The following is a 27,623-nucleotide window of genomic DNA, read 5'->3' as shown; positions in this document are numbered from 1 at the left end:
ATCATCGGAAAGCAAAAGATAAAGTTAACTTTGGTCTCGAATATACGGTTTTACAAGTGTATACACTAAAAAAAAATTCAAAAAGTTTTACTTTTTAGCCACTTTTCAATTATCTGCTTTGGTATTATTTTTGGCGTTTTCTTTTGAAGTCTACATGGTGTTTCACATAAGATAGCACGCAGTAGCATTTTATAGTCCATAAAGTACAGTAAATAGGATTGTGCTAATTTTTTTAAGACATTTTACATTTTTTTGGAGATTTTTAAATTTTATTTTGGGGATTTTTTTTTGTTGGGGGGCTACAGTAGGTTTTTGTCGAAAAATTTGTTATTACATTTATACTTTCGTTCGATAGTTTAAAAAAATGTGTTTACAAACATTTAAGTGCGTAAATAGCGCGTTAATAAAAATATAAATACGGTTATTAGGACATTAACAATATCCAAACGCAGGGCTGCCGCATCGCCACAATATGTATATTTTGCTTCCTAAAAGTGGAGAGAAAAATTTATTTTATTAAAATTTTTGTGTGCATTTTATAAGCTAAATCTCGGTAAAAAATTGCCTGAAAATAGCTCTCGAGAAAATTTTTCAAGGCGTTGTGTAACGCAACCCTTTTAAAGGGTTGCCAGCGCAGTTTATAGCTTCTCCAACCCAATTGTTAACCTCACCTACCCGTGATCAGTTCTATTTGTTTAACAGTCGAGGCTCTGGCGACCACAAGCTCTTCATCGAAGTAAGGGTTGTGGGGTGGGGCGGGATGGCCTAGAAGGTTTAATGTCATCATATTGAATCGTTCACGAGATGGTCGGGCTTGTACCTTAATGGTGCTTGTTGCCGGAATGTACCGAACTTAGATTCGGCAAAGGACCATCAACATCGATAACACTCCCCAAAACCTTCAAGAAGTGTCTTTATCGCTAAAACAACAACAAAAAAATATGTTCTACGCGGACATTCAAAAAAAAAAAAATCGTTTAAGCTAGCTAAGATCGCGCAAAGCGAAGCATGCAAGGACGAGAATATGGATCTGTTGAGTATCTACAAGTGTGAAATCCACTTGGCGAAGAGAGCCTAATGAAAAAATGTCTGTGTTGATACCGAGTGCTCCAGCGAAACCTCGCCGTTGAGGAAAGTCCTACCAATAGAAAATGTAGTGCAGCGACTAATAAAGAGATAACGCGGAACAGTCAAGTTTGAGTGAAGACTCTCTTGAAGTTCTTCTTGACGCACATTTTCCTTCGAGAGATAATGAGCACGGATTGGGTAGTGTCGTGCTTGACTTTTTCTAGGTTTAAATCGAAGGGGGCAGATGGTATATTCTCTACCATGCTACAAGTTTCGAGTGGAGCGATCGTGGAATGGCTTTAAATAATGCTCGACGGGTGCATAAGACTGAATCATATACCCCATTTTTCAAAAACTGCTCGTTTCGTTTTCATACCAAAGGGAAATATCAGTCATATGTATCCCAAAGAGTACAGGCCCATTAACGTAACATCCTTTCTGCTAGAAATCTTTGAGAGCCTGAGAGATTTATATACACACGAGTAAAGTCCAACATGGATGGAAAACTGTTCTCCACAACATAACATGCGTACACCAAAGACAAGTTGGTAGGCACCCCATATATGGTTATTAACATAGAGAAGGCTTGGAATATAAGGAGTACGCCTTAGGAGTTGTCTTAGATATTCTCGATTACGTTGCAGTTGTCATAAGTGATTAGCGCCGTCCAAAAATTAGCATATATATACATACATACCTAGGCATTTAATGTAGGGTTGAACGGTCACGCGTAGAAAACGGATATGATCTTGTTTACCAACATATATAAGGTCCCGGATTGGACTAGGTCTAAACTATGAGGGGTGACCCTGCAGGAGAAATCTTGTACAAAATATCTAGGAATGAAGGAACCGTCAAGCTTAGGCGTAAGCAGATGACGTTGCAGTTTTTATAAGTTGATTGTACTTTCATGACCGGAGCACCTTCCTTTTATTCTTTGCACTATCGCCATATTTACGTAAAGCTCATACAGCTCATCATTATACCTGCTACTGGACAACTTTTCTTTCGAACACTCCATGGACCTCATCATGAATCTCATCTTCTCTCGACATCGTTCCTGATTCTCAGCCTTACATCAGTACAGGTATGATGAGCAACTTGTTGCTCGTGGCCTTTTTAATTGCACTTTTTATCAAGAGGACGACCTGTTGCTTGTTTTCAGCCGTCGACATAGAAACAAAACCTTATATATGCTAAGTGTTGTCTAGAGGGAACATAAGCCTTCAAAAAGTTCTATAATCATACACAAGCATCAATTTCGTATAAACGAGTTCCAATGAAAATAAGCTTTCAGAAAGTGCGGCAGTTTGTGACTGTGGATATACATACTTTTCTGGAATCTAGGAAGGCTAAGTTCGGGTGTAACCGAACATTACATACTCTGCTGAGAGCTTTGGAGACAAAATAAGGGAAAATCATCATGTAGGATATTGAACCTAGGGTAACCCTGGAATGTGTTTGTATGACATGGGTATCAAATGGAAGGTATTAAAGAGTATTTTAAAAGGGAGTAGGCCATAGTTCTATAGGTGGACACCATTTCGGGATATCACCATAAAGGTGGACCAGGGGTGACTCTGGAATGTGTTTGTACGATATGGGTATGAAATGAATGGTTTTAATGAGTATTTTAAAAGGGAGTGGGCCTTAGTTCTATAGGTGGACGCCTTTTCGAGATATCTATTTTACAAGGTTTTTTCTAAAGTTATATTTTGCGTCAATAAAACAATCCAATTACCATGTTTCATCCCTTTTTTCGTATTTGGTATAGAATTATGGCATTTTTTTCATTTTTCGTAATTTTCGATATCGAAAAAGTGGGCGTGGTCATAGTCGGATTTCGGCCATTTTTTATACCAAGATAAAGTGAGTTCAGATAAGTACGTGAACTAAGTCTAGTAAAGATATATCGATTTTTGTTCAAGTTATCGTGTTAACGGCCGAGCGGAAGGACAGACGGTCGACTGTGTATAAAAACTGGGCGTGGCTTCAACCGATTTCGCCTATTTTCACAGAAAACAGTTATCGTCATAGAATCTATGTTCCCACCAAATTTCAAAAGGATTGGTAAATTTTTGTTCGACATATGGCATTCAAAGTATTCTAGATACATTAAATGAAAAAGGGCGGAGCCACGCCCATTTTGAAATTTTCTTTTATTTTTGTATTTTGTTGCACCATAACAATAATGGAGTTGAATGTTGACATAATTTATTATATACTGTAAATATATTAAATTTTTTGCTAAAATTTGACTTAAAAATTTTTTTTTTTAAAGTGGGCGTGTTCGGGCTCGCACATATATAGTAATAGTAGTAAGTGGTGCCAAATTTCATCATGATATCTTGAACGACTGCCAAATTACAGCTTACAAAACTTTCAAATTACGTTCTTTTAAAAGTGGGCGGTGCAACGCCCATTGCCCAGAATTTTACTAATTTTCTAACATTTTCGATATTGAAAAATTTGGCGTGGTTATAGTCCGATATCGTTCATTTTAAATAGCGATCTGAGATGAGTGCCCAGGAACCTACATACCAAATTTCATCAAGATACCTCAAAATTTACTCAAGTTATCGTGTTAACGGACAGACGGACGGACGGACGGACATGGCTCAATCAACATTTGTTTCGATACCGATGATTTTGATATATGAAAGTCTATATCTATCTCGATTCCTTTATACCTGTACAACCAACCGTTATCCAATCAAAGTTAATATACTCTGTGTGCAAAGCACGCTGGGTATAAAAACGTAAGCTCCTCCCACGTTGAAGTCATTATAGATCTTATTCTAAAAATAAGCGCATATAATGCTATAATTTGAAATTTACTCACCTCTGGATGTTGCGTAAAACATTCCTCTATACGTCTGCGCTCGTAGAAGCTCATATTTAATTTATAACATGGAAATACCTTATCATAATTGAGACGTTCGGGTTCCGTACTTAAACGCATACCTTTCGATGGCATTAAAACGTTTACCACCACCAACAAAAGATTGGTATTTGGTATTTTCTTTAAATAAAACGGACGTGAATATGGCACTTTTATATAGTCGTTAATACCTTCGAGTGAGTTCGGTTGTAGGACATACAACGTAGAACGTGTATCACATGGCGTATACACCGGTTCTGGTTTCTTTTTCTCAAACAATAATTTACCATCGTCAGTAATATCTTTTGGTTTCTGTGATTGACCGGGAAAGGCATCAGGAACGGCTTCATAATCATCATCAATTTCATCGGAATATTCTAGGACTAGAAATTGTGCAAAAGTTTATTATGAATATTCTCTTTTTTGTTTAGTAATCAATCACTTACACGGTGCACCATCGACCCACCACTTGATGCGCGTATAATGCCAGAAGAGTTTAGCGACAAACCAGCGCCAGCCTAAGCTTAATAGCCGTATTGGCTAGTAAAAAAAAAATTATTAGAAATAAAATGAATACAAACAATTTTGCTATCGAAAATTTATTAGGTTTGTTTCTGGGTTTTCCATGACGCAATAAACCCAGACAGTGAAGTCAGTAGTACAACAACACAAATTTTAAGGCCCTCATAATCCGGTCATGAGTAGGGTGGGACGATGTTTGGTACTTTTATGCTACTTTTTTACTACTTTAGTAATGAAATGTGCGGAAAAAAGCCAAACTCGATATATCCCACATTCGCAACGGAGACCTGAAAGAAAAAAGAAGAAAAAACATAGGAAATGGGAAGGAAATGTAGAGGAAGTTAGAGAGAAGTCGGAATAATATGTCCTCTTTATTAGGTAGAGGGAGAGTAAATGTAAGATTAAGGGTAATGTTTAGAGGATATCGGGAAGAGAGGTTAACAGGAAGAGTAAGAACAACATAAGGATAAGATTAAAGAGTAATAGTGAGACTTAGAATTGGATAAGAGCAAGAACGGGAAGAGTAAGAGGTAAAACGGGAAGATGCACGGAAGAATGAAAGGAAACTGACGTGCCGATTAGCGCGAAGTGGGGAGAGGAAATACGAGAGGAAGAAGAGGGATAGACGGAGGAGAGGCAGGTGGATAGATAGAGGAAGTCAGAACAATGCTTGTCGAGCCTACCTGTTTTTGTAGCGATAAGGACACTCCCCGAAGGCCTTGGGGAGTATTGTCGATGTTGATGGTCCTTTGCCGCATGCAGATTCGGTACGTTCCTGTAACAAGCACCATTAAAGTACCCGACCATCTCGGGAACGATTTGGTATGACAACATGAAACCTTCTATGTCATACCGCCCTCCCGCCCCCTAGATCTACAAGGAACTTTGGGTCGTCAGAGCCTCGGCTGTTGAAGAAACAGTATTCGCCACGGGTATGTGAGGTTGACAATTGGGTTGGAGAAGCTTTATGTTGTGCTAGCAACCCCTTGAAAGGGTTGTGCTACACAACCCCTTGAATGAATTTGGTATTTTAGTCGCATATTACGACAAGCAAACCTGCCGCGGGTATATTTTAAGCCCCTAAACTTGAGTTTTCGTATTACAAGCCTTCCATAAACTCATCCACAACTTCATGATATTGTTCCATTTCGTCAATCATCTCAATTACACCAACAGTCTGTTTCCATATTCCGTAGCTGTGTACAGAGTGATACTCTGAAGATCCAGTTATTCCGTTCTATTGACGAAAACTTTTCCATTTGCTCTCAGGAAAAGGAAATAACAACCTCACCCACAAAAGAAAACACACCCCGCAGGTGTTATATTCATGCACGTTACTTTATATTTCAGAAAGGCACTAATGTAGTATTTTTTTATGATACTGAGGGCGAGTATAGTCAAATGCGACCCCCTTTTAGAAATGCCATAAAAAAGAGCAAGAAGATATGCTTTAGTGAACTGCTGGATAATGTCGACCTAGATCCTTGGGGATCAGCTTACAGAGCAAAGTTAAAGGGCAGATATCACAGCAACCTACGTGACCGATACTGATGAATACTATTGTGAAACACTTTTCCCGGCGCAAGATCGACGGACTTATTCAAGCGAGGATCTAGAAAGTACGGAAATTCCGCAAATTACAGAGCAAGAGGTGCTGGACGCTGCAAAAAGAGTTGCTGATAACAAATCCCCAGGACCCGATGGAGTACCAAACATAGCTCTTAAAGCTGCGACCACAACTAGGGCAACATTATTTACTGATCTTTTTTATGCCTGTATGCAAGAAGGCGTGTTCCCTCGCCCGAGGAAACGACAAAGACATGTCCTATTGCTGAAACGTGGTAAACAGCCGGAGCAACGATCCTCATATAGGCCACTTTGTATGCTGGGTTCCCTAGGAAAGATTTTCGAGCGTATAATTAGTGAGCGCCTACAGCTGACTCTAGAAAGATCAGGTAGCTTATCGAATAATCAATATGGATTTCGCAAATCAAGATCCACCGTAGATGCAATACAAACAGTCGTCAATATAGCTAGAGAAGCTATCTCTCAAGGCCAAAATGATTACGTTGGACATCAAGAATGCTTTTAACACTGCGAACTGCATGCATATAATGGTACGATGCAAAGCTTCGGCACACCAGCTTACTTAAGCAGAATAATAGGTAGCTATCTTAAAGACAGAGTACTTCTTTTTGACACGGATCAAGGAGAAAAAGAGTACAAAATCACTGGAGGCGTCCCACAGGGATCTGTTCTCGGTCCAACGCTTTGGAATGTTATGTATGACGGGGTGCTAAAGATTGATCTACCAGAAAACACGCAAATTGTGATATGCTGATGATATTGCAGTGGTAGTAGTGGCCAAAAAACTGGATCTGCTTCAAGCATTATGTAATGACGCCGTAGCAAGAATAAAGGAATGGCTGACCAATACGGGACTGGAGTTGGCTAGCCAAAAGACGGAAGTGGTATTAGTAAGCTCCAAACGGTCGGCAAACGAGTTAGTCTTAACTGTCGATGATCATCAAGTCACTTCAAAGGATTCTCTAAAATACTTAGGAGTGCACATTGACTCTATGTTAATTTTCAAAGATCACTTCAGAGCGGCGGGGGAGAAAGTTACCAATGTTAATGCAGCACTTATGCGAATAATGCCTAACATTGGTGGTCCGAGCGAAGCTACACGTCAGCTATTGTCCACAGTAACCAGTTCAATAATACTATACGCAGCACCAGTGTGGTATGGATCTAAACGGACACATCAAAAATATATATTAGCAGCGTACCGACTTGCTGCTTTAAGAATAGCAAGTACTTATCGGACGGAGTCCGACGACGCGATCCTGGTTCTAACCCGGTAAATCCCAGTGGACTTACTAGCTACACTAATATCGCTAGTTTGGAACGTAGCTCAATGGAATGAGCGGAAGCACGGCGAACTGAACTACCATCTCACGCAGATAATGAGTGGACATGGCGGTTTCAAAGAGTATTTATGGAAGCGTAGGATAGAGGAAGATCCTCATTGCCCAATGTGTACCACGGAGTTAGAAAACGCAGAACACGTCATGTTCCACGAGGAGAGACTCGCCTTGCATGGAGTCTTTGGGGAGGAACCTACCACGAGAAATTTAGTATCACAAATGTGCAACAGCAAAGAGTGCTGGACTGCAGTGAGCAAAATGGCATTTATAGTAATGAAACGCCTGATGGATGCTGAGAGGGAGCGCAGAGAAATGCGCATGCGAAGCAGTGGCGATTAAATCGACACTCAGAGCAAATATCGGGAACCTGGACGCAGGGACAACAGTAGGCACTTAAAAAATGAGAAATATGGAACGCCACCCTGAAGTAATGCGAAAGTGGTACCGGGATGGCTGACGGTTCCTAAACGGGGCTGTTTTTTATTCTACGGACACACGGTTGCTGCGACGGCAGCAATTATAGTGCATTAGGCATTTTTCAAACCACCCCACGCAAAAAAATCCCCTTTTGTGATATTAACTTCACTTGTCTGGTTTATTGCGTCGTGGGTTTTTTAAATTTTACTCACATGCAATAACGATTGCGCATAATTGGATTCATCTACTTCCTCACGGCACAGTGCTTGATAGTCGTACACAGAGATGGCCTGGAAAAATTTCTTCTCCGTCATTGCCTCCATAACATCACCTTGATATTCACCAAAAAATTTACCAGTGTGATTTACATTTTGTGCAATAATAATGTACGCATTATTGTCGATGACATAGCATTCGATTTCGTCGCTTGCGCAGGTTTTTATGCAACCATTACACTGAAAAAAAGAAGAGGTATGAAGTTTATTATAAAAGCTACTTCGTTATAATTATTTTTTGAGTTTTATTTTTCGCTCGGAAAATAACAGTTATCTTATGAGTTTTTTATTTTACTCAGAAAATAACAGTTATCTTATCAGCTTTTTATTAAACTTTTTGAGTATCTTATTTCGGTCGGAAAATAAGAGTTATCTTACGAGTTTTTTATTTCACTCGAAAAATAACAGTTACCATATCCCTTTTTTTATTTCACTCGGAAAATAAAAACTGTATTTTGAGTATTTTATATTTGATAAAAGTTAATTTTTGATTTTTTCTTATTGCTCGGAAAAAAGTTTTTTTCTGGGCTGTCTCTCCGACAGCACCTCAAAAAGTTGGAAGAAACTACAACTGATGAATGAGGCTCAGGCGGAAGAAACGTAGAAGAAGAAAGATAAATGTTCTTTAGCAGACCGAGCTGTGTATTAGGTTTCTTCCTATGGCCGTTAGTTCAGCCTAAAATGTGCTAACATTGCTGGGCTGCCTTCGACGAGATACTCAATGCTCACCTAGTCATCTAGTTTGCAGCCATCCGTGAAGATGACAGTGGACTATTTTACTCAATATCTCAGGGAGACTTGAAAAACTACCGACAGATTGGTAGACTCAACTGAAAAAATTAAGTGAGCATGTCTTATCCGTTCATCCTTCGGTCTATCAGTCCTAAGAGCCATACTCACAACAAAAAAGGGATATAATCGGAACTTAATCACAGCCCCTTTTAATGTACCAAATATTTCCAATAAATATATATTTTCGATAGTTCACTAGCAAATATTTTCACATAAGTTCCCTGTATAATGCTGACTAGATATGCAAAAAAAAACTACAACACTACACTTTGAAAGAGGGTTCGATCGGTAGCGATATCTAGAAAACGGTTAAAGATACAGTGACTAAATTCGGTATGTGCCTTCTTTATTTATAGATGATCGCCTCTGGATATAATTACGATACTCGGTTGATGACCACGCCCGCATTTGTGTAAAAATTTAAAAAACACGTTTTAAGATACATCTAACGTGATATCTCCGTAAAACTAAAATGCTAAAATATTAGAGGAACTATCTCGTAAGGACGACTATTAACACATATTTAACAAATTTAAAAACGGGCGTGGCAACGCCTACTTATGCAGCACAAGCCTTTTAAAAAAGCTTTGCGTCGACTTTCAGTAGCGATATCTCGAGAACGTTTAAAGCTACAGAGATGAAATTTGGTAATGCGTTGAGAAAAGCTATATTTAGTACCAGGTTTCCGAATGAAGAGCCCATTAAGGTATCTGGCAGCCAAGACAGCTGAGTGAGGCTATAATAGACTGCGGAGAGTCTCTGGTGGGCGAGTAAAGATTCTTTTTTTTTGGCATCTCTGGAAGGAAAATGGCGGTAAGCTTTACCTTGCCCTGCATGTCTCAAGTTCTTCAGAGATCTTCAGAAGAATACAGAGAGGGGATTCAGATGACTATCGGAACTGTCCCAGATGGAATACTGAGGCGGGACTAGTCTTGGAGTTAGAGTAGTCACGGGACTGGAATGTAAGGTCTCTGAGCTATAAAACACATATTAATAGAGCGTCCAGAAAACTTTACCGGTGGGAAGCTTAGTCCTGTGTAAAAACGGGAGCTGAATTAAAAATTTATCGGCCTGTTCATAGGACCCACCAAAATAAATGGCATAAAATATTATGAGCTCTGCCATGCTGTAGGATAACTGGCGACACCTTGAGCCGCCTGAAACTTACATTGTCTACCGATGTTATATTAAAAAATCGATCCATCATACGCGCATGTGAAAATTGAAATCCCACTACGCAAGCTGGCGCTTCCTTACCACCATCTCGTGGAAATATTGCATGCGATGCGCTCACTTTCAATTCACTATCCTCCGCTGGATCGCTTGCATGTTTAACCATATATACGAAGCTCTCGGTGCGTTCTTGATGATGTTGAAGAATGGCGCTTTTATACCATGTCTCGTCGATGGCTGTGGTATGATAATCACCAAACTCCTGATCATTTTCTACTTCCACCTCTCCGTAAATAAATTGCCAACGCGTTAAACCGCTCATAGTGGCAACAAAGCGTAGTGTAGCACCAAAACTCTCAATCAAATGTTGTTCATCTTTATTAGCAAATTTCCACTCGCCATAACTAGAGTTTGTAACTTTGGCATCAAAGATGAGCAGATGAACGAGTTCCTTGTTGCAGTAGTAGGCATCCTCGTTGAGTGTGATGCGTCCACAATTCACTGAGAGAGAGAGAGAGTGAGAGAGAAAAGAAAAGAATGGCAAAAGGAGGCAAGAATGAGAGCAAGAAAAATGGAGAGTGAAAGAGACAAAATTAACTAACCTTCATCTTTGTCATCCTTATCGGAGTCATCCAACTCATACTGCTCGGACCACTTCCAGTCATCTTGCATCATTTTAGCCAGAAAGTGTCGTAACTCTTCTTCTGGTTTTTTGAATTCATGTCCTTCTAGATAGTGATATTTACAATAAACCCTGAAAGAAATAGAAAATAAACCTTCAGTGCCTTTCTTAACTATCAGGCGTCAACCTACCAGCTAGGATGCACTTTCCAGTTATCGCCCACGAAGTAGTCCGATATATTCACTTTCATATGCTTGTTCTTTAGCACCTCCTCACCTACTTTTATCCACGTTTTACCATACTCGCTCGGTAAGACAATACCCAGTGAAAATGGAGTATTCGGCAGTGGAGCAAAGAAGTAGTCCTGCTTTTCTTCAGATACCCGACGCATGTTGTCATAATGAAACTTGACGCTTATATCCTTGAATTCACCCGCTTGATACTGTACCATAGCGCTACGCAGTTGGAGTATAGACTCGCCAGGTTTGCGTGGATCTGAATCTTCGTAAAGGTGTTCCACTTCGGTGAAGTCTATGCTGTTGTAGTTTGGATTGAGTTTCCCGGATTTCTGAAAGGAGGAAATCATTGAAATTTGTGCGTGATCTCTTAATGATTAACGGTATGAGTTGTACTCACGGTAATTGGACGTAAATCTGGATGTAATATCATATAACCGTTGTTGGAGACCACAAATGAGTAGCCATTTACTCCTAACTACAAAGAAGGTATTAAACATAAGTTTCGTTTAAATTAAATGAATTCTCAACATAAACTTAAAGTCGGGAACTTTATAGCTTGTGGAGCAGATAGAAATTCATGGTTGATATTGGGAAGCGAGGTAGGGCCCATCATCTTTGCTAGCATTTTGGGTGCATATATACATTATCTTCCACGGAGTCTTGGTGGCTCAATAGACATGACTAGAAATCTCGAACTATAGACATTTTACTATGGTAAATGATGAGCCGAAATATGCCAGATCTTTGCAAAGATGCATGATAACAGCCATCCTTCGCCCAAGTTATGAACTTTCTATTAGCCACCTCGTTAATGTCGTCAAATTCACACTGTATTAGAATTGGACTTCTTCGATAACGGTTCGCATCAGGAAGTGCCGATGGCCTTACTACAGCAAGGGAGGATGCTGCAGACAATAATCTTTTTCCATATTTAAGATTTGACCGCTGAGTTCACCTTGACGGGCAGTTTGTCGCACGGCCAAGATAATTAACCTCAAAACGTTGAACGAAAATAAAAACGGCGAGAGAAAGACATAATGGCAAGCCTATCACTATAAGCAATAATTCTTACCTGAATAGCGAGCGAAACATGGAATCAGTGAGCTCGACTTGCAATCTGCGAGCCCACACAAAGAAATAAAGTTGCAAAGCGAATGAGACAGAGAAGATAGAAGGCAGCGCTTCCCACGGCAGCCGGTTCTTCGTACCGGAGCGACTCGGGATTTTTTTCCCTACCAAGGGCTGTCATTTCAGTGTAACCCCATTTAATTTGTTGCGTCCCTCTCACAAATTGTTATCCTCGGAGCAGCTCCTTGCAGCTGGACTGCTCCATACCTGTGGCTCGCTGCTGTTCACATCCAAGGACGTCCCGCGGTTCACTCTCAAACGTATCTCCGCCAAACGGCGCTTCCACCTAAAGCACCGCTACAACCCATCACTACAATCTACGTAGCATGGATAGCTGCAATACCGAGCACCAGCTTGTACACCCGTCCCTCCCCTGCCTTTCCGACACTCGTACTCGCGTAAGAGGGAGTCATCAACTCCTTGTCCCCCACACCGTGTGTTCTGTATGCCAGCTCCGAGTATTTACGATCGCGGCATCGGTCCAATGCAGTTCATGACTTGGCCTATGCCACCTTCACAGATATAGTCTATTTCAACCTAACACCATAATAATACCTTAGAAAGTCAAGGCATAACCATCCGGTCAGACGATGTTGACCTAGAAATAATTAACATCTTTATTCCCCTTGCCACCTGCTGTACAAGTGGCTATCGTCCTGATATCAGTACGCTACTCTGTGGCGAAAACCGTCTTATCCTTGGCGATTTCAACGCTCACCATGATCTCTGGCATTCCAGCTTGCCAGTCGACAGCAGAGGCAGGCAGCTAGCAGAGCAAATACACAATACGACTTTCTGCACGATAAACGGCGATGCCGTCACCAGAATTGCAGGTAATCGCCACAGCTCACCTGACATCTCAATCGTCAGTGCAGGGCTCATAAATTGCGTTGAATGGCAAACGATCCTTACTTTAGCTTCTGATCACCTGCCCATACTCCTTTCAGTTGAACGACCTGCCAATTTTATCACCTCTGAAAAGCGGACTTTCATTAATTTTAAGAAAACTACTTGGAAAGACTACACAACCTTTACAAACCAATCTTTTGCTGCTCTTCCCGATCCGACCGATGTCCGGCAGGGCGAGCGTGCGTTCCGCAAGGTCATCGCTTCAGCTTCTGCACGCTTCATCCCGGCCAGTAAAATACCTGAAATCATACCGCATTTCCTGGCCGAAGCCGCAAATTTAGCAAGAGAACGTGACCTCAACCCTAGAGCCCCCTTATTAGGAGTTGTTGTTGTTGTTGTTGTAGCGATTAGTTACTCCCCGAAGGCTTTGGGAGTGTTATCGATGTGATGGTCCTTTGTCGGATACAGATCCGATACGCTCCGGTAACACAGCACCATTAAGGTGCTGGCCCGACCATCTCGGGAACGATTTATATGGCCACATTAAACCTTCAGGCCATCCCTCCCTCCCCACCCCCAAGTTCCATGAGGAGCTTGGGGTCGCCAGAGCCTCGTCTGTTAGTGAAACGGAATTCGCCGCTCGAAGGTGAGGTTGACAATTGGGTTGGAGAAGCTATATATTGCGCTACACAACCCCTTGAATCCCCCTTATTAGGAGTATTAATTTGTATATCATGCGGCTGGTAAATGAAAATAAACGTACCAAATAGGAGGATCATCTAAAGAACTGCAACATCTCTGCAGGTGTTTGTAAATTGTGGTCAACCGTCAAATCCTTGTCTAATCCAACTAAACACAGTGATCAAGTATCTATAGCCTTCGGTGATAAAACTTTATCTGATTCAAAGAAATGGGCGAGCGGCTTTTGCCGACAATTCATAATGCATTCTTCTGTAGACAAAGCCAGACGTCGTGCTAACAGACGAGCCCATAAAGATAAACACGACGTCCCACTCATTACCATCACCCCCACAGAGGTTAAAGCACCCATCCGTAAGGCAAAGCCCTCCAAGTCGATAGGCCCCGACGGAATAGCCATGCCAATGCTTAAACACCTTGGCGATGATGGAATAAAATACCTCCCACATGTTTTCAACCTGTCACTGGAATCCTTCGTTATTCCCGAAAAATGGAAAATAGCAAGGATAATCCCGCTACTAAAGCCTGGCAAACCAGCTAACGAAGGCAGTCTTATCGACCGATATCACTTCTTTCGTCAGTAGCTAAGACATTGGAAACCGTATTGCTCCTTCATTTCACGACAAATCTTCCCATAGCCACGCACCAACATGGCTTCTGTAAAATGCACAGCACCACCACCGCTCTCAATGCCATTAACACTAAGATAAATTACGGATTAAATCAACAAAAACCCCATCATAGGACGGTGCTCGTGGCACTTGACCTGTCAAAAGCTTTTGACGCAGTCAACCACGGCACGCAACTCCAAGACATAGAAGGCTCACACATTCCCGCTTGTCTAAAAAGATGGACCGCAGGCGTCAGTTGAATTTTGGAACGAAATTTCTAAACCTAGAAAAATTAAACAGGGGAACAGGGCGGTGTCCTATCCCCGCTTCTGTTTAATTTTCACGTATCAAAGCTCCCTTCCCCACCAGAAGGAGTCACAATCATTTCCTATGCTGACGACTGCACGATTATGGCTACAGGACCTGACCCTTCAGTTGATGAATTAGTTTCTAAAATAAACAGCTATTTCCCCGATCTTTCCGGTTTCTTCACCTCGCGCAACTTGGTATTATCCCGACAAAATCCACGGCCACCCTGTTTACGACGTGGAAGGAACAGATGTCACAGTGACTGACCGACTGTCAGTCACCCAAAGATCGTAGGGGTAACGTTCGATAATACTCTAACTTTTAAGGCTCATGTCACCGATATTGTTTCTAAAGCACAAAGTCGCAAAAAAATCCTCAAGTCGCTTCCCGGCAGCACATGGGGAAAAGATAAAGAAACGTTGCTAACCACGTACAAAGCAATCGGCCGGCCGCTCATGAGCTACGCGTCACCAGTCTGGTCGCCTGGTCTTGAAAATACACACTGGAAAACGCTACAGGCCTGTCAAAATGCTGCAATCAGAACTGCCACCGTATGTCTCCTTATGACTCCCGAACACCATCTACATAGTGAGGCCAAATAGCTCAATATTAAAGAGCACAACGAAATGCTGAACAAACAGTTCTTGCTTAATTGTCACAAACCAGGACATCCTAGCAAACAACTGCTTGATTTAGCACCGCCTCCACGGGGATTAGGGAACGTCTCCTAAAGCACTATGACGAGACCCCGCACCTGCCAACACAGCCGTTTGCTCCAGGCAAGCATATGCAGGCCCTTAGCCAAATCCACACAGAATCAGTAAACGCTTTTGTCAGAACGCGTCCGGTGAACCCCGTTATTAATATGCAATATCCCACCCTTGCAGAAGAAGAAAGCACACTAGCAAGGGAAACACGAGTCACCCTGGCTCATCTTCGTTCTGGATACTGTAACAAGTTAAACTCTTACTTGTCCAGAATCAACCCCGACATACGTAATGCATGTCCTGCATGTGATGTGTCCCCACATGACACCAACAATCTTTTCAATTGTAATGTGGAAACTACGCCTCTAACACCCGTCTCCCTATGGTCCACCCCTGTTGAAACAGCCAGTTTCCTCGGACTCCCGTTGGAGGATTTTGATGACAATTTGCCAGTCATCGCATCTTTTGGATGGGGCGAAGCACTGTTAATACTACAACAACAACAAGGAAGAAGGCTCTCTGGCAACACCGGGTAGCATTCACAATTGTCCAGACTTGGGAGCTGTAGTCGACCCAACTGAACGCGAGAGCTAGCGCTTGGCTCGGTTAACTTAAGACGGAGGAACTCATTTCGGAAAGAAGAAGTATTGTGATTTTAAAAGTCGAAAGAAGAAGGTAAAGTCCCAGGATAGTGATATAAATAGCCGCGTTGACAAAAGTCACATCTCAAAAGCTGCAATGCAAAGCGAAGGTGGAGGAGGTTATAGTATGCCAAGAAGAGATGAAATCGTTGATAAGTTAAACTGAGGAAACGATGACTTATTCAGAGATTGTTCCAGGTTTTTACATAAGATATGCTTCGAGGGAGGAATGTGAGAAAAGCCTAGACAGTACTGGCATTATAATCTACACAGACGGATCGAAAACTTCTGCAATGTCCTCCACACGGAGATCTATGCCATAGCGAGAGCAGCTAGACTGCTCCAGAACAGTGCGATCACCGGTGTAGCGGTCTTTGTCAAAAGCCAAGCCGTCCTAAAGGCATTAGAATCCAACGTGATAAAGTTGGATAGGTCGAGCAGAGGTGTCGGGCCTCGATGACGTCCTTAGGGAATCTTAATATCTACATTTGCTGGGTCCCTGTTCAAAGCGATATTGAAGGTAATGAATTTGCAAAGGATATGGCCAGGAAAAAATTCTGAAATAAACACAAACGCACTTGCTGTGGACCAACTCGTAGAATTGTGAGGCCTCAAGTCCCTTACGGTCTTTGGATCTCCGTGTGGTCGTCAAACAAATTCTGGTAACACTATGGACACATTCAGTCTATGTGAGATCTTTATTGGCCGACCATTTGAATCTAATATAATCAGATTGCAAGTTACGATGTCCAAAGACAAAAATTTACTGAGACGGGTTTAAGGCCGAAATCTGCTTTGATTTGCTGATTTCTCTTTCAGAAAGGTTTCATGGTTGGATTTAAGGATATGTCCATCATGACGAGAGCCAACCGCGTTTTAGAGAACCCCAGCAGAGGTTTTTGTTCACGAGTTTTTGTTGCCAGCAATAAAGCACGTACCAACCGCGTTCCGAGTGGAAACCGAGTGCCTACTCACTGTTATGCTTCGATACTAAATTTCCTATCAGTAATAATTCGGTAGTTTTCTAAAAAGCAAAAAGATAAATCCATAACAGCTCAATTCACCTTATAAGGCAACGTCAGTTTATCAATGTCCTCAACAGGTACATCTGTGCCTGCTACCCCCAGTAGACGCGCGCGTCTGGTAGAGTTCTCTTCAAGATAGGTACGATCAAAGGCGGGCACACCCACTGCAATCATAAGACGAGTGCCGGTATCGTTTTCGCGCGGCTCATACTAAAAGAAAAAACGACAAAAAAAGGTATTATAAATATCCAAAAGACTTCATATCCCGTTAACCAACCGTTCGATCGGTAAACGAATGCGTCCATGTCGGTGGGTGTTCTTTGTTTTGCAGCACCAATGGTGTAGCTATCACATCAACATATTTCAGCACCTCCTCATGTACCTCATCTAATGTCTGCACATGCGAATAGTAGCCACGATTCAAGCAAGCCATCCATTGTATTTCACGTACTTTTGTCACCTCCTTCCCCAGTAAATATGTAAAAATGCGTATGTTCATATTTAAAGTGCCATTTTCGCCCGTACCCCAATTGTATTTTTCGAAAATTTCGGTGGTATTGCCAGCCACACCATCAGTGACGACCATAATGGCTTGATTGCAGGTTGAAGTCTCATTGCAACGACGATCAATGTAGTACTGCATATAGAAAGAGGAGAATAGAGTCAGAGAGTTTAGTCAATACTCAGCGATGAAGTATGTACCTTTTTCAGCAGTTGAAATGCTTTTTCATACGCCACTGACAAATTCGCATAACCGTCAGGATGTATCTGCTCGATGGCATCATTGAAAGCATTAATATTTTCGGGTGTTGCTTGTACTAGAGCATCTTTAAAGCAAGGTATTATATCGTCGACAGTCGCTGAATAGTTAAAAATTGTAAAAAAATCATTATTCGAAAAAGTATCCAAAATGCTGCGTATTGTAAATTTGGCCACATGATTCCGGAAACCGAACATCGAGCCAGAATTGTCTAATAATATGACAATATCCTTAGAGCAGGTGGCAGTTTCAATATACCATGAACGTTTACGACAATCATAGGTATCAGCATTCTCTTTGTCGCCATACTGTTGCCATTGTAGGCCAGGAAAGTGACGTAGTATGCCTTTATCGGAGCCAAAATATTGCCATGAGAGCGCAGGATCTGATTGATAGTTTTGCCGGAAAACTTCATCCAGGGTCTCGGACCACATAATTGTCTTTAGCACTTCTTCACCTGAGGAGGGTTGAAATAAAATTTTATATTACTGTTTTGAAAAAAAAAAAAATAATAATAAAATAAAAAAATTTAAGTGTCCATATTCAACCACGCGAGTTCCATATGCTCAAAAGATATCTAAAACTCATTATATTTTTTAGTTAAAAAACTAATATTTTTCGTTAAAAAAATCGAAAACAAATTGATTTTTTTTTCGATATCAAACCAATAACTTTTAGATAACAAATCGATATTTTCCGATAATATTTTGGTAAAAAATCTAACTTTTTATACCTTTCATGAAAATGAAATGGTATATTAATTTCACGAAACCCAAAATTGTAAGTCCTTAAAGGAAAATAGATAGACCCACCATTAAGTATACCGAAATAATCAGGATGAAGAGCTGAGTTGATTTAGCCATGTTCGTCTGTCCGTCTGTCTGTTTGTATGCAAACTAGTCCCTCACTTTTTGAGATATCTTGATAAAATTTAGTGAGCGGGTGTATTTGGTCGTCCGATTAGACATTTGTCGGAACCGGCGGGATCGGACCACTATAGCATATATCCTCCATACATCTTTCATACATTTTTCAGAAAAAGAAGATTTTTGTCATATCTTACTCAATTTAACAGATTGAAGCTTCAAACTTCACCATATAATTTCGTATATTGCACATATTGTTGCCTGAAAAATGGATGAGATCGGTCGTATATATAGTATATATCCCCACAAACGATTGTTCAGATAAGAAACTTTGGCCTTTATTAAAGAACTTCACAATAACACTTATACTTTGCAACTAGCTGGCTTAACAACCAAACTGATTGATAGCTCAAATGAAACTCTACTTTCAAAATAATACTGCTATGGCTCGCTAGATAGCGTCTTAATCGAAACTGCTTGATAGCTCAACTCAAACTGAATTCCAGCGTATCTCCATTTGCTGCCTTTTATACTCTCTGATTTCAACGTTCGCATCTTCTAAGCGCTTCCAGAAGCCATCAGCTCTCAAACTTCTCAGCTGTAACTACAATTGCGCGATTTTATAGCTTCTCTCATTGCATACTTTCAGGAGTATCTCAGATATATGCATGTGTTTGTGCATTGATTCTCCGCTGCTCGTATACGTACATAGTACATATGTGTAGACGCAATTATTGTTTGGTTTATGTAGATACATAATGATTGATCTATGGATGTGCATGATATCACTGTTTAGCATCGGCTTAGAGATAGCAGCACCCCTTAGTTTTGCTAATATTCGTAACACTGCCCTCCACCTAAGTCTGATCGTCCCGATTAGACAAATCTGCCGATCTAAACGTTGCCAGCCTTTCCAAATGGACCACTTACATTTTGGTTCGTGGTTCACCGATGGTTTGTATGCGGCACACTACATCGTTGACCCGTTTTACAACTTTGTATGGGCCTTCACAATTACACTGCAATTTCGGGGACAAACCTTTTTTACGTTGTGGGTTGTATAACAGCACCAAATCTCCTTCCTGAAAACCTTCCGAATTAATTGCTTTATCGTATCTGGCTTTCATCTTGTCACTGTAGCATTAAGCGTCTATGCCCACCTATGCAATACATTTTTATGCAAGCGGGAACGTTCACAACAATGAACGACGCTATTTCAAAATTCACAAACAGCTGCACGGAAATCACAGGCAGCTCGAACACAATTTTAAATATCCGGCAACAAAATCAATATCGAAGTAATTTCCGTGGAGGTTACCGAAGTAACAACTATGGGAATTACCGAGGCAGAAGATTTAGACCACAGTCGAGATACAATAATGATTCGAGAACAAATAATAATGCCCAAAGAGGAGCACAAACCCAAAATGACAACAGACAGTACAATCAGACGCGCAACGTGCGAAATTGTACCCAGCAGGAAAACCAAGAAACTCCACTTCAAAATCAGTAGATAGGAAAATATGTGTACTAAATTTACACTTAAATAGTTATATATCTACAAAAACATCATTAAATAACTCAATTTCAAATTTTTTAGTAGACACAGGAGCAGATATCTCCATAATTAAAAGGAATCAAGTACTTAATCATACAAAAATAAATACAGAACAAATAACAGACTTAAAGGGCATTGGTCAGGGTATAACCAGTACATTAGGCACAATTAAAGCTGATTTAAAAGGCGATGACCTTCTAATTTATCATAAATTTCACGTCGTAGAAGACGACTTTCCAATACCGTGCGATGGAATTATAGGTTTGGACTTTATAAAGAAATATAATTGTATTCTAGATTATGGCAAAACAGAGGATGAACTAATCCTAAGACCATATGACTTTCCCCAAACAATCACAATGTACCTAACAAATTACCTGTCTGCTAACACAATTACGATCCCTGCTAGATCTGAATTCATTAGAGAAGTAACAGTAAACACTGATAATAAAACCATCTTCATACCACATCAACAATTATCTGAAGGCATTTTCATAGCGAACACAATCACAAACTTTTGTCAGAATTATAAACACCACACATAAAAACACAACTATTCAAAATTACAAAATACATACTGAAAATTTAGATGACTACAATTTAATTAAAACAAACACACACACTAAACAGAGTAATAACACAGAAAAATTAAAAAGATTAGCTAAAAATTTCCCAGAATTTGTCAATTCACACTAACCTCATTTTGCACAGAATTCATAGATATATTTGCACTGGAAACAGAACCAATTTTCTCTAATAATTTTTATAAGCAAAAATTACACATGAAAGATGACACACCAGTATACATAAAAAACTATAGATTGCCCGAGACACAAAAAGGGGAAATAAGCAAACAGGTTTATAAATTGATAGAAGATGACATTATAGAACCCTCAATATCAGAGTATAACAGCCCAATTTTACTAGTACCTAAAAAATCACTACCAGGTAATACTGAAAAAAGATGGAGACTGGTAGTTGACTACATATAAGTAAACAAAAAACTAGCAGCGGATAAATTCCCACTTCCAAGAATTGACGATATTTTAGACCAACTTGGAAGAGCAAAATATTTTTCATGCCTTGACCTTATGTCAGGTTTCCACCAAATAGAATTACACCAAAATTCTAGAGATATAACCTCGTTCACAGCAGAAAATGGTACATATAGATTTAAAAGACTACCCTATGGATTAAAAGTAGCACCAAACTCATTCCAAAGAAAGATGACACTGGCATTTGCAGGCCTCAAACCATCACAAGCATTTCTATATATGGATGATTTAGTTGTACTAGGGTGTTCAGAAAAACACATGCTGAAAAACTTAAGAGATGTTTTCTCTACTTGTAGGAAATACAACTTAAAATTGCATCCAGATAAATGCCTATTCTTCAGCGAAGAGGTAGCTTATTTAGGACATAAATGCACAAGCGAGGGAATACTACCCGACCCAAGCAAATTTGAAACAGTTCAAAATTACCCAACACCAAAAACAGCAGATGAAATTAAAAGATTCGTAGCGTTCTGCAATTATTACAGAAGATTTGTACCGAATTTCGCAGAATACTCAAGAAAATTAACTAGGCTTTGCAAAAAGAAAATTTCCTTCGACTGGACAGAAGAATGTCAAAAAGCTTTTGTCTATTTAAAGGAAGCATTAATCAGCCCAAAACTTTTGCAATACCCCGACTTCAATAAAGAATTCTGCATAACAAACAGACGCTAGTGGGTATGCTTGCGGAGCAGTCCTTAGCCAAGAACATGACGGCAAACAGTTACCAATTGCTTACGCTTCTAGATCCTTCACAAAAGGCGAAACAAATAAAGCTACAATAGAAAAAGAACTAGCAGCAATCCATTGGGCCATAACCTTCTTCAGACCATACGTTTATGGCAGAAAATTGAAAATTAAAACCGACCATCGCCCCTTAACATACCTTTTCTCGATGAAAAGCCCTTCATCTAAGTTAACACGAATAAGGCTTGACTTAGAGGAGTATGATTTCGAAGTGGAGTATGTTGCTGGAAAAGAAAATCATATCGCGGACGCATTGTCTCGCATTAACATAACAAATTTAAAAGAAATGTCAGTGGAAGCATGCAAAATAATGAAAGTCTCAACTAGATCAACAGCTAAGAATATAAAAAAATAATGCTAAAATTCAAGAAAGTCACACTGAGAACCCCAAAATATATGAAGCGCTAAATAAATTTGAAGTAAAAAGACATGTCAGGCTCGTTTACAATCCCCCGAAATTATATTTCAAAAAGGGAAAGAAAATTCGTAGCACTATAAATACAAGCAACCTAATTGTAGATGATAAAATTGACTTAGGACAATTCTTTGTCAGGCTCGAAAAAGAAGCCGCCAATTTAGGACTTGAAAAGATACAGTTGTCCTTAGGGGACAAATTGTTTAAAAGTAATTATACTCAAGTAGGCAAATTTATTGAATTAGGAAATAGGGTTCTCAAAAAATTAACAATTGCACTAACCCCAGAGGTTGTGTACGTGACTAGTCCCGGGAAAATTAGAGAAATTCTGCAGAAATATCATGACGGTCCTATTAGTGGTGGCCAACCAGGAATAAATCGCATGATAAAGAAAATCAAACAAAGCTATTGCTGGAAAAATATGCGAGGTGACATAAAGAAATACGTAAATAACTGCATCCACTGTAAGAAGAATAAAACAAATAAGCATATAAAAGAGCCAATGACAATAACGGAGACACCTCCTAGGGCTTTCGATATAGTACAGATCGATACGGTCGGACCATTGCCAAGGTCAATAAACGGAAACGAATACGCAGTTACCATTATATGCGATCTCACAAAATACTTGGTAACAATCCCAGTCCTGAGCAAACATGCGATAACAGTTGCTAAAGCTATATTCGAGCATTTCCTTTTGATTTATGGTCCCATAAAAACAATCCTAATAGATATGGGAACCGAATACAAAAATAAATTATTCGTAGAGCTGTGCAAATTGCTAAAAGTTGAGCACAAAAACTCAACACCATACCATCATCAAACTTTGGGCACTGTAGAGCGTAGTCATAGAACGTTTAATGAATATGTACGTTCATACATATCCAGTGACAAAGATGATTGGGATGAATACCTAAAATATTTCGCGTACTGCTACAACACGACCCCATCGACCGTACACGGATATTGCCCTTACGAGCTTATATTTGCGAAAAATCCCCCGATGTACGAAACGAGAATAAAATAAGTCCAGTATATAATCACGAGGCATATGATAAGGAAATTAAATATAGGCTTCAAATAGCACAACAAAGAGCTAGAAAATTAGTGAAAGAAGCTAAAGAAAAACAAAAAGTCACTTACGACAAAAGTAGCACCAGTAAGGAAATAAAATTAGGAGATTTAGTATTAGTAAGAGAAGAAGCTAGCCAAAAGCTAGATAATAAATACTGTAACGAATTTGCAGCAAATCCTCTTATTTGCCCTTTTGCTAAGTTCGTATCACTAAACTGTTGAATAAATAACTCCAATATTGAATAATGAAAAATGGCCTTTATTAAAGTACTTCACAATAACACTTATACTTTGCAACTAGCTGGCTTAACAACCAAACTGATTGATAGCTCAAATGAAACTCTACTTTCAAAATAATACTGCTATGACTCGCTAGATAGCGTCTTAATCGAAACTGCTTGACAATTCAAATCAAACTGAATTACTTCTTACTCGCCTGCCCCGCTTTTATAGTTTACGCTGCATACTTCTAGGTTCTTCGATTTCCAGAACTTACTAGTTTCGGCTACAAAATCGCCAGCCACAACTACGTGCACAAATTATTGCTCTCTCTTGTGACAACTCAGATAAGATATATGCATGTGTTTGTGCATTGACTCTCCGCTGCTCGTATACGTACATGGTACATATATGTAGACGCAGTTATTGTTTCGTTTATGTAGATACATAATGATTGAATTATTGATGTGCATTCACGTCACTGCTTAGCATCGGCTTAGAGACGATAGCATCGCTCAGTGCTGCTAACATTCGTTACACTGCCCTCCACCTAAGTCTGATCGTCCCGATCAGACAAATCTCTCGATCTAAACGCTGCTAGCATCGCCAAATGTACCACTCTTCTATTTCGTGATTTCCCAATTGCTTGTATGCGGCAGATGACATCACTGATCGTCCTCACAACTCTGTACGGGCCTTCCCAACTGCAGCAATATTTGGATGGAACACCTTTCCGCCGGTGAGGGTTGTATAGCAGTACCAAATCTCCCTCCCGGAAACCTTCCGAATTATTTTCCTTGTCATACCTGTGTTCCATCTTACTACTCATTATTCTGGATCGTTCCTTCGCACTCTGTTGTTCGGCCAATGAAGAACTACTTCGCAGAGCTTGCGCTGGACGGATTTGCTTTGCATAATCAGTATCGTTCCGACGCTTCACAACAGTAGTGTGCCTTGGCTTGAAACCACCCTTGCATTCTTTCTTCGTTTTAGTACGTCCGTTAGGGCTTTTCAATACCAGTGTTTCGCTCACAGGTACCTTCGGCTTTGATTTGTTTGGCCCATTTGTTCCATCAACCTTTACCTTTGAATTTCGTGGCCTTCGTCGAGTCTTCTCCACCAGTACCCGATTACTGCTGAACCCTTTTTCCAAACTAAAGTTAAGTGGCACATCTTGGTTCTCATAACGCATCACCCTTCTATGCATATCGATCTTGATGTCATGGTCAACCAAGAAATCCACTCCCAATATAACTTCATCAACAATCTCCGCCACAACAAATTTGTGTAGAACCATGACCTTCCCAATTAGGACTTCATATATCACTTCTCCCTGTACTTGGTTATACTCGCCTGTGACCGTACGCAACCTTGCTCCAGGTAATGGTTTTACTCTCCTTTTGACCAAGTCAGATCGGAACAAGGAATGAGATGCGCCCGTATCTACAGTCAGTACATGTTCTTTGCCATCCACATTCCCTCTGACGGTAAGACTCCTCGATTTTCTACCAATTTGCAACACAGATATCACAGGGCATTCAATAGCTGGATCTAGTTCTCGATCTCTACCTCTTACTCGCTCTTGCTCATCTCCTCCAGCTTTGCGTTTACGGCCACCCACATTGTTGGAACTATTAGGACCAAGATCGCAATGACGTGCAATGTGACCGGACTTCCCGCATTTGAAGCACTTGATAACTTTTTCACTCCGCTTTTGCGATCCTTTCAGTGCTTCCAAAATTGTGTCTACCCAATCTGGTCTTTCCACTTCCACACGATGAGCTTTGTATGCTGGTTTACTCAATAGCGACGCTGTTTATTGAGTCAGTGCATAGAATACCGTTTCTGCGAATGTGGGTTTTGGGTTTGCATATGTCGCTCGCTTCGTTTCTACGTCCCGTATGCCATTTATAAAACTCTGGATTTTTACCCTCTCGGTGCACTCCACGGGGGCGTCCACATTTGCCAAATGTGCCAACCTTTCAACATCCGAGGCAAACTCCTGCAAAGTCTCATTCGCTCTTTGGTGGCGGCTTTGCAACTCAATTTGGAATATCTGTTTTCTATGCTCGCTTCCATAACGTCGTTCTACAGCAGCCATCAATGCTTCATAACTGTTTCGCTCTCCTTCGGGAATCATCTGTAGGATTTCCGCTGCTGGCCCCTTCAATGCCACGAACAGTGCAGCAACTTTATCTTCCGCATTCCAGTTGTTCACTGCTGCGGTCTTCTCAAACTGTAGCTTGAAGACTTGGAAAGGAACAGAACCGTCAAATGATGGTGTTTTTACCTTTGGATTGCTTGCTGAAACAGCTGGGCGGTTTAGTTGCAACTCCTGTATACGACCTCTCAAAGCATCCACCTCTGCCTCGAATTTTTCTTCAAACTGCGTTATTTTCTCGTCCATACGCGCTTCGAGTTTTGCAGAGATCTGCGATGATACCTGTGCTGAAATTTGTGCCGACATTTCCGATATTCGTGCGTCTTGTGCTTCAATTTTAGATGTTATTTCTGACGATATCTCTGAGATACGTGTCTCTTGTGATTCCAGTTGGGATGCCATATATGTCTTTTGCTCTTCCAGTTGGGATGCCATATATGTCTTCTGCTCTTCCAATTGTGATGCCATATATGTTTTCTGTTCTTCCATCTTGGATGTTAAACGTGTCTCCTGCGATTCCAGCTGAGATGCCACTGTCGATGTTTGAGCAGTTATTGCAGCCAATATCATATTCAAGTCTGTGCTCGTAACTGTCTGCGATGTTTCGTTTTTCTCTTCAATTTTTGTTGTTGTTTCGTCCCCATCAGGATAAAAGACAAACTCGTCCACATCAATTCCTTGCGACTACATTACCTCTTGTAGCCGTGCTTGAAGTTCGATCTTATTGCCGGTTGTATTTAATCCACGGTTCTCCAACTCCTTTTTCAGTTGCTGAATCTTCAATTCACTGAACTTTGCCATGTCCAAGTTGTATTCCCAATCTTCGGAATTTATTCAACAATTCCTCTTCTGACACCAATTGTAACGAATTTGCTGCAAATCCTCTTATTTGCCCTTTTGCTAAGTTCGTATCACTAAACTGTTGAATAAATAACTCCAATATTGAGTAATGAAAAATGGCCTTTATTAAAGTACTTCACAATAACACTTATACTTTGCAACGAATAGCTTGCTTAATAACCAAACTGATTGATAGCTCAAATGTAACTCTACTATTCAAAATAATACTGCTATAGCTCGCTAGATAGCGCTTAATCGAAACTGCTTGACAATTCAAATCAAATTGAATTACTTCTTACTCGCCTGCCGCTTTTATAGTTTACGCTGCATACTTCTAGGCTCTTCGATTTCCAGAACTTACTAGTTAGTTTCAGCTACAAAATCGCCAGCCACAACTACGTGCACAAATTATTGCTCTCTCTTGTGACAACTCAGATAAGATATATGCATGTGTTTGTGCATTGACTCTCCGCTGCTCGTATACGTACATGGTACATATATGTAGACGCAGTTATTGTTTCGTTTATGTAGATACATAATGATTGAATTATTGATGTGCATTCACGTCACTGCTTAGCATCGGCTTAGAGACGATAGCATCGCTCAGTGCTGCTAACATTCGTTACACTGCCCTCCACCTAAGTCTGATCGTCCCGATCAGACAAATCTCTCGATCTAAACGCTGCTAGCATCGCCAAATGTACCACTCTTCTATTTCGTGATTTCCCAATTGCTTGTATGCGGCAGATGACATCACTGATCGTCCTCACAACTCTGTACGGGCCTTCCCAACTGCAGCAATATTTGGATGGAACACCTTTCCGCCGGTGAGGGTTGTATAGCAGTACCAAATCTCCCTCCCGGAAACCTTCCGAATTATTTTCCTTTTCATACCTGTGTTCCATCTTACTACTCATTATTCTGGATCGTTCCTTCGCACTCTGTTGTTCGGCCAATGAAGAACTACTTCGCAGAGCTTGCGCTGGACGGATTTGCTTTGCATAATCAGTATCGTTCCGACGCTTCACAACAGTAGTGTGCCTTGG

The 27,623-nt window shown here is 40.5% G+C and overlaps 1 protein-coding gene across 2 annotated transcripts in view; it reads right to left on the bottom strand.

Annotated features, from left to right (window-relative positions):
* Positions 1-247: 247 nt before the first annotated feature.
* Positions 248-27,623, bottom strand: part of Ca-Ma2d (Ca[2+] channel Muscle-specific alpha2/delta subunit) — a 95,782-nt gene continuing 68,406 nt past the window's right edge. Inside the window, exons 4-15 of one of the 2 annotated variants that reach the window (XR_010949452.1) lie at positions 17,588-18,102; positions 17,163-17,522; positions 16,925-17,095; positions 11,314-11,391; positions 10,869-11,245; positions 10,658-10,809; positions 10,051-10,556; positions 8,028-8,270; positions 4,396-4,489; positions 4,141-4,332; positions 3,911-4,090; positions 248-488 (exon numbers count right to left, since the gene is read on the bottom strand). Coding sequence is in view for 1 of the 2 variants with exons in the window: in XM_067765240.1 (XP_067621341.1) it covers positions 381-488; positions 3,911-4,332; positions 4,396-4,489; positions 8,028-8,270; positions 10,051-10,556; positions 10,658-10,809; positions 10,869-11,245; positions 11,314-11,391; positions 16,925-17,095; positions 17,163-17,522; positions 17,588-18,102 (3,026 nt within the window). In the remaining variant the exon portion in view is untranslated. Of the gene's footprint in view, positions 489-3,910; positions 4,333-4,395; positions 4,490-8,027; positions 8,271-10,050; positions 10,557-10,657; positions 10,810-10,868; positions 11,246-11,313; positions 11,392-16,924; positions 17,096-17,162; positions 17,523-17,587; positions 18,103-27,623 lie in introns of both variants that reach the window. The other variant, XM_067765240.1, reaches the window with a different exon arrangement.

The sequence above is a fragment of the Eurosta solidaginis genome, chromosome 2 (genome assembly GCF_040869045.1).
Source record: "Eurosta solidaginis isolate ZX-2024a chromosome 2, ASM4086904v1, whole genome shotgun sequence".
Classification (NCBI taxonomy): domain Eukaryota; kingdom Metazoa; phylum Arthropoda; class Insecta; order Diptera; family Tephritidae; genus Eurosta; species Eurosta solidaginis.
The sequence above is the reverse complement of the archived record's forward strand: the minus strand, read 5'-3'. Positions and strand labels throughout refer to the sequence as shown.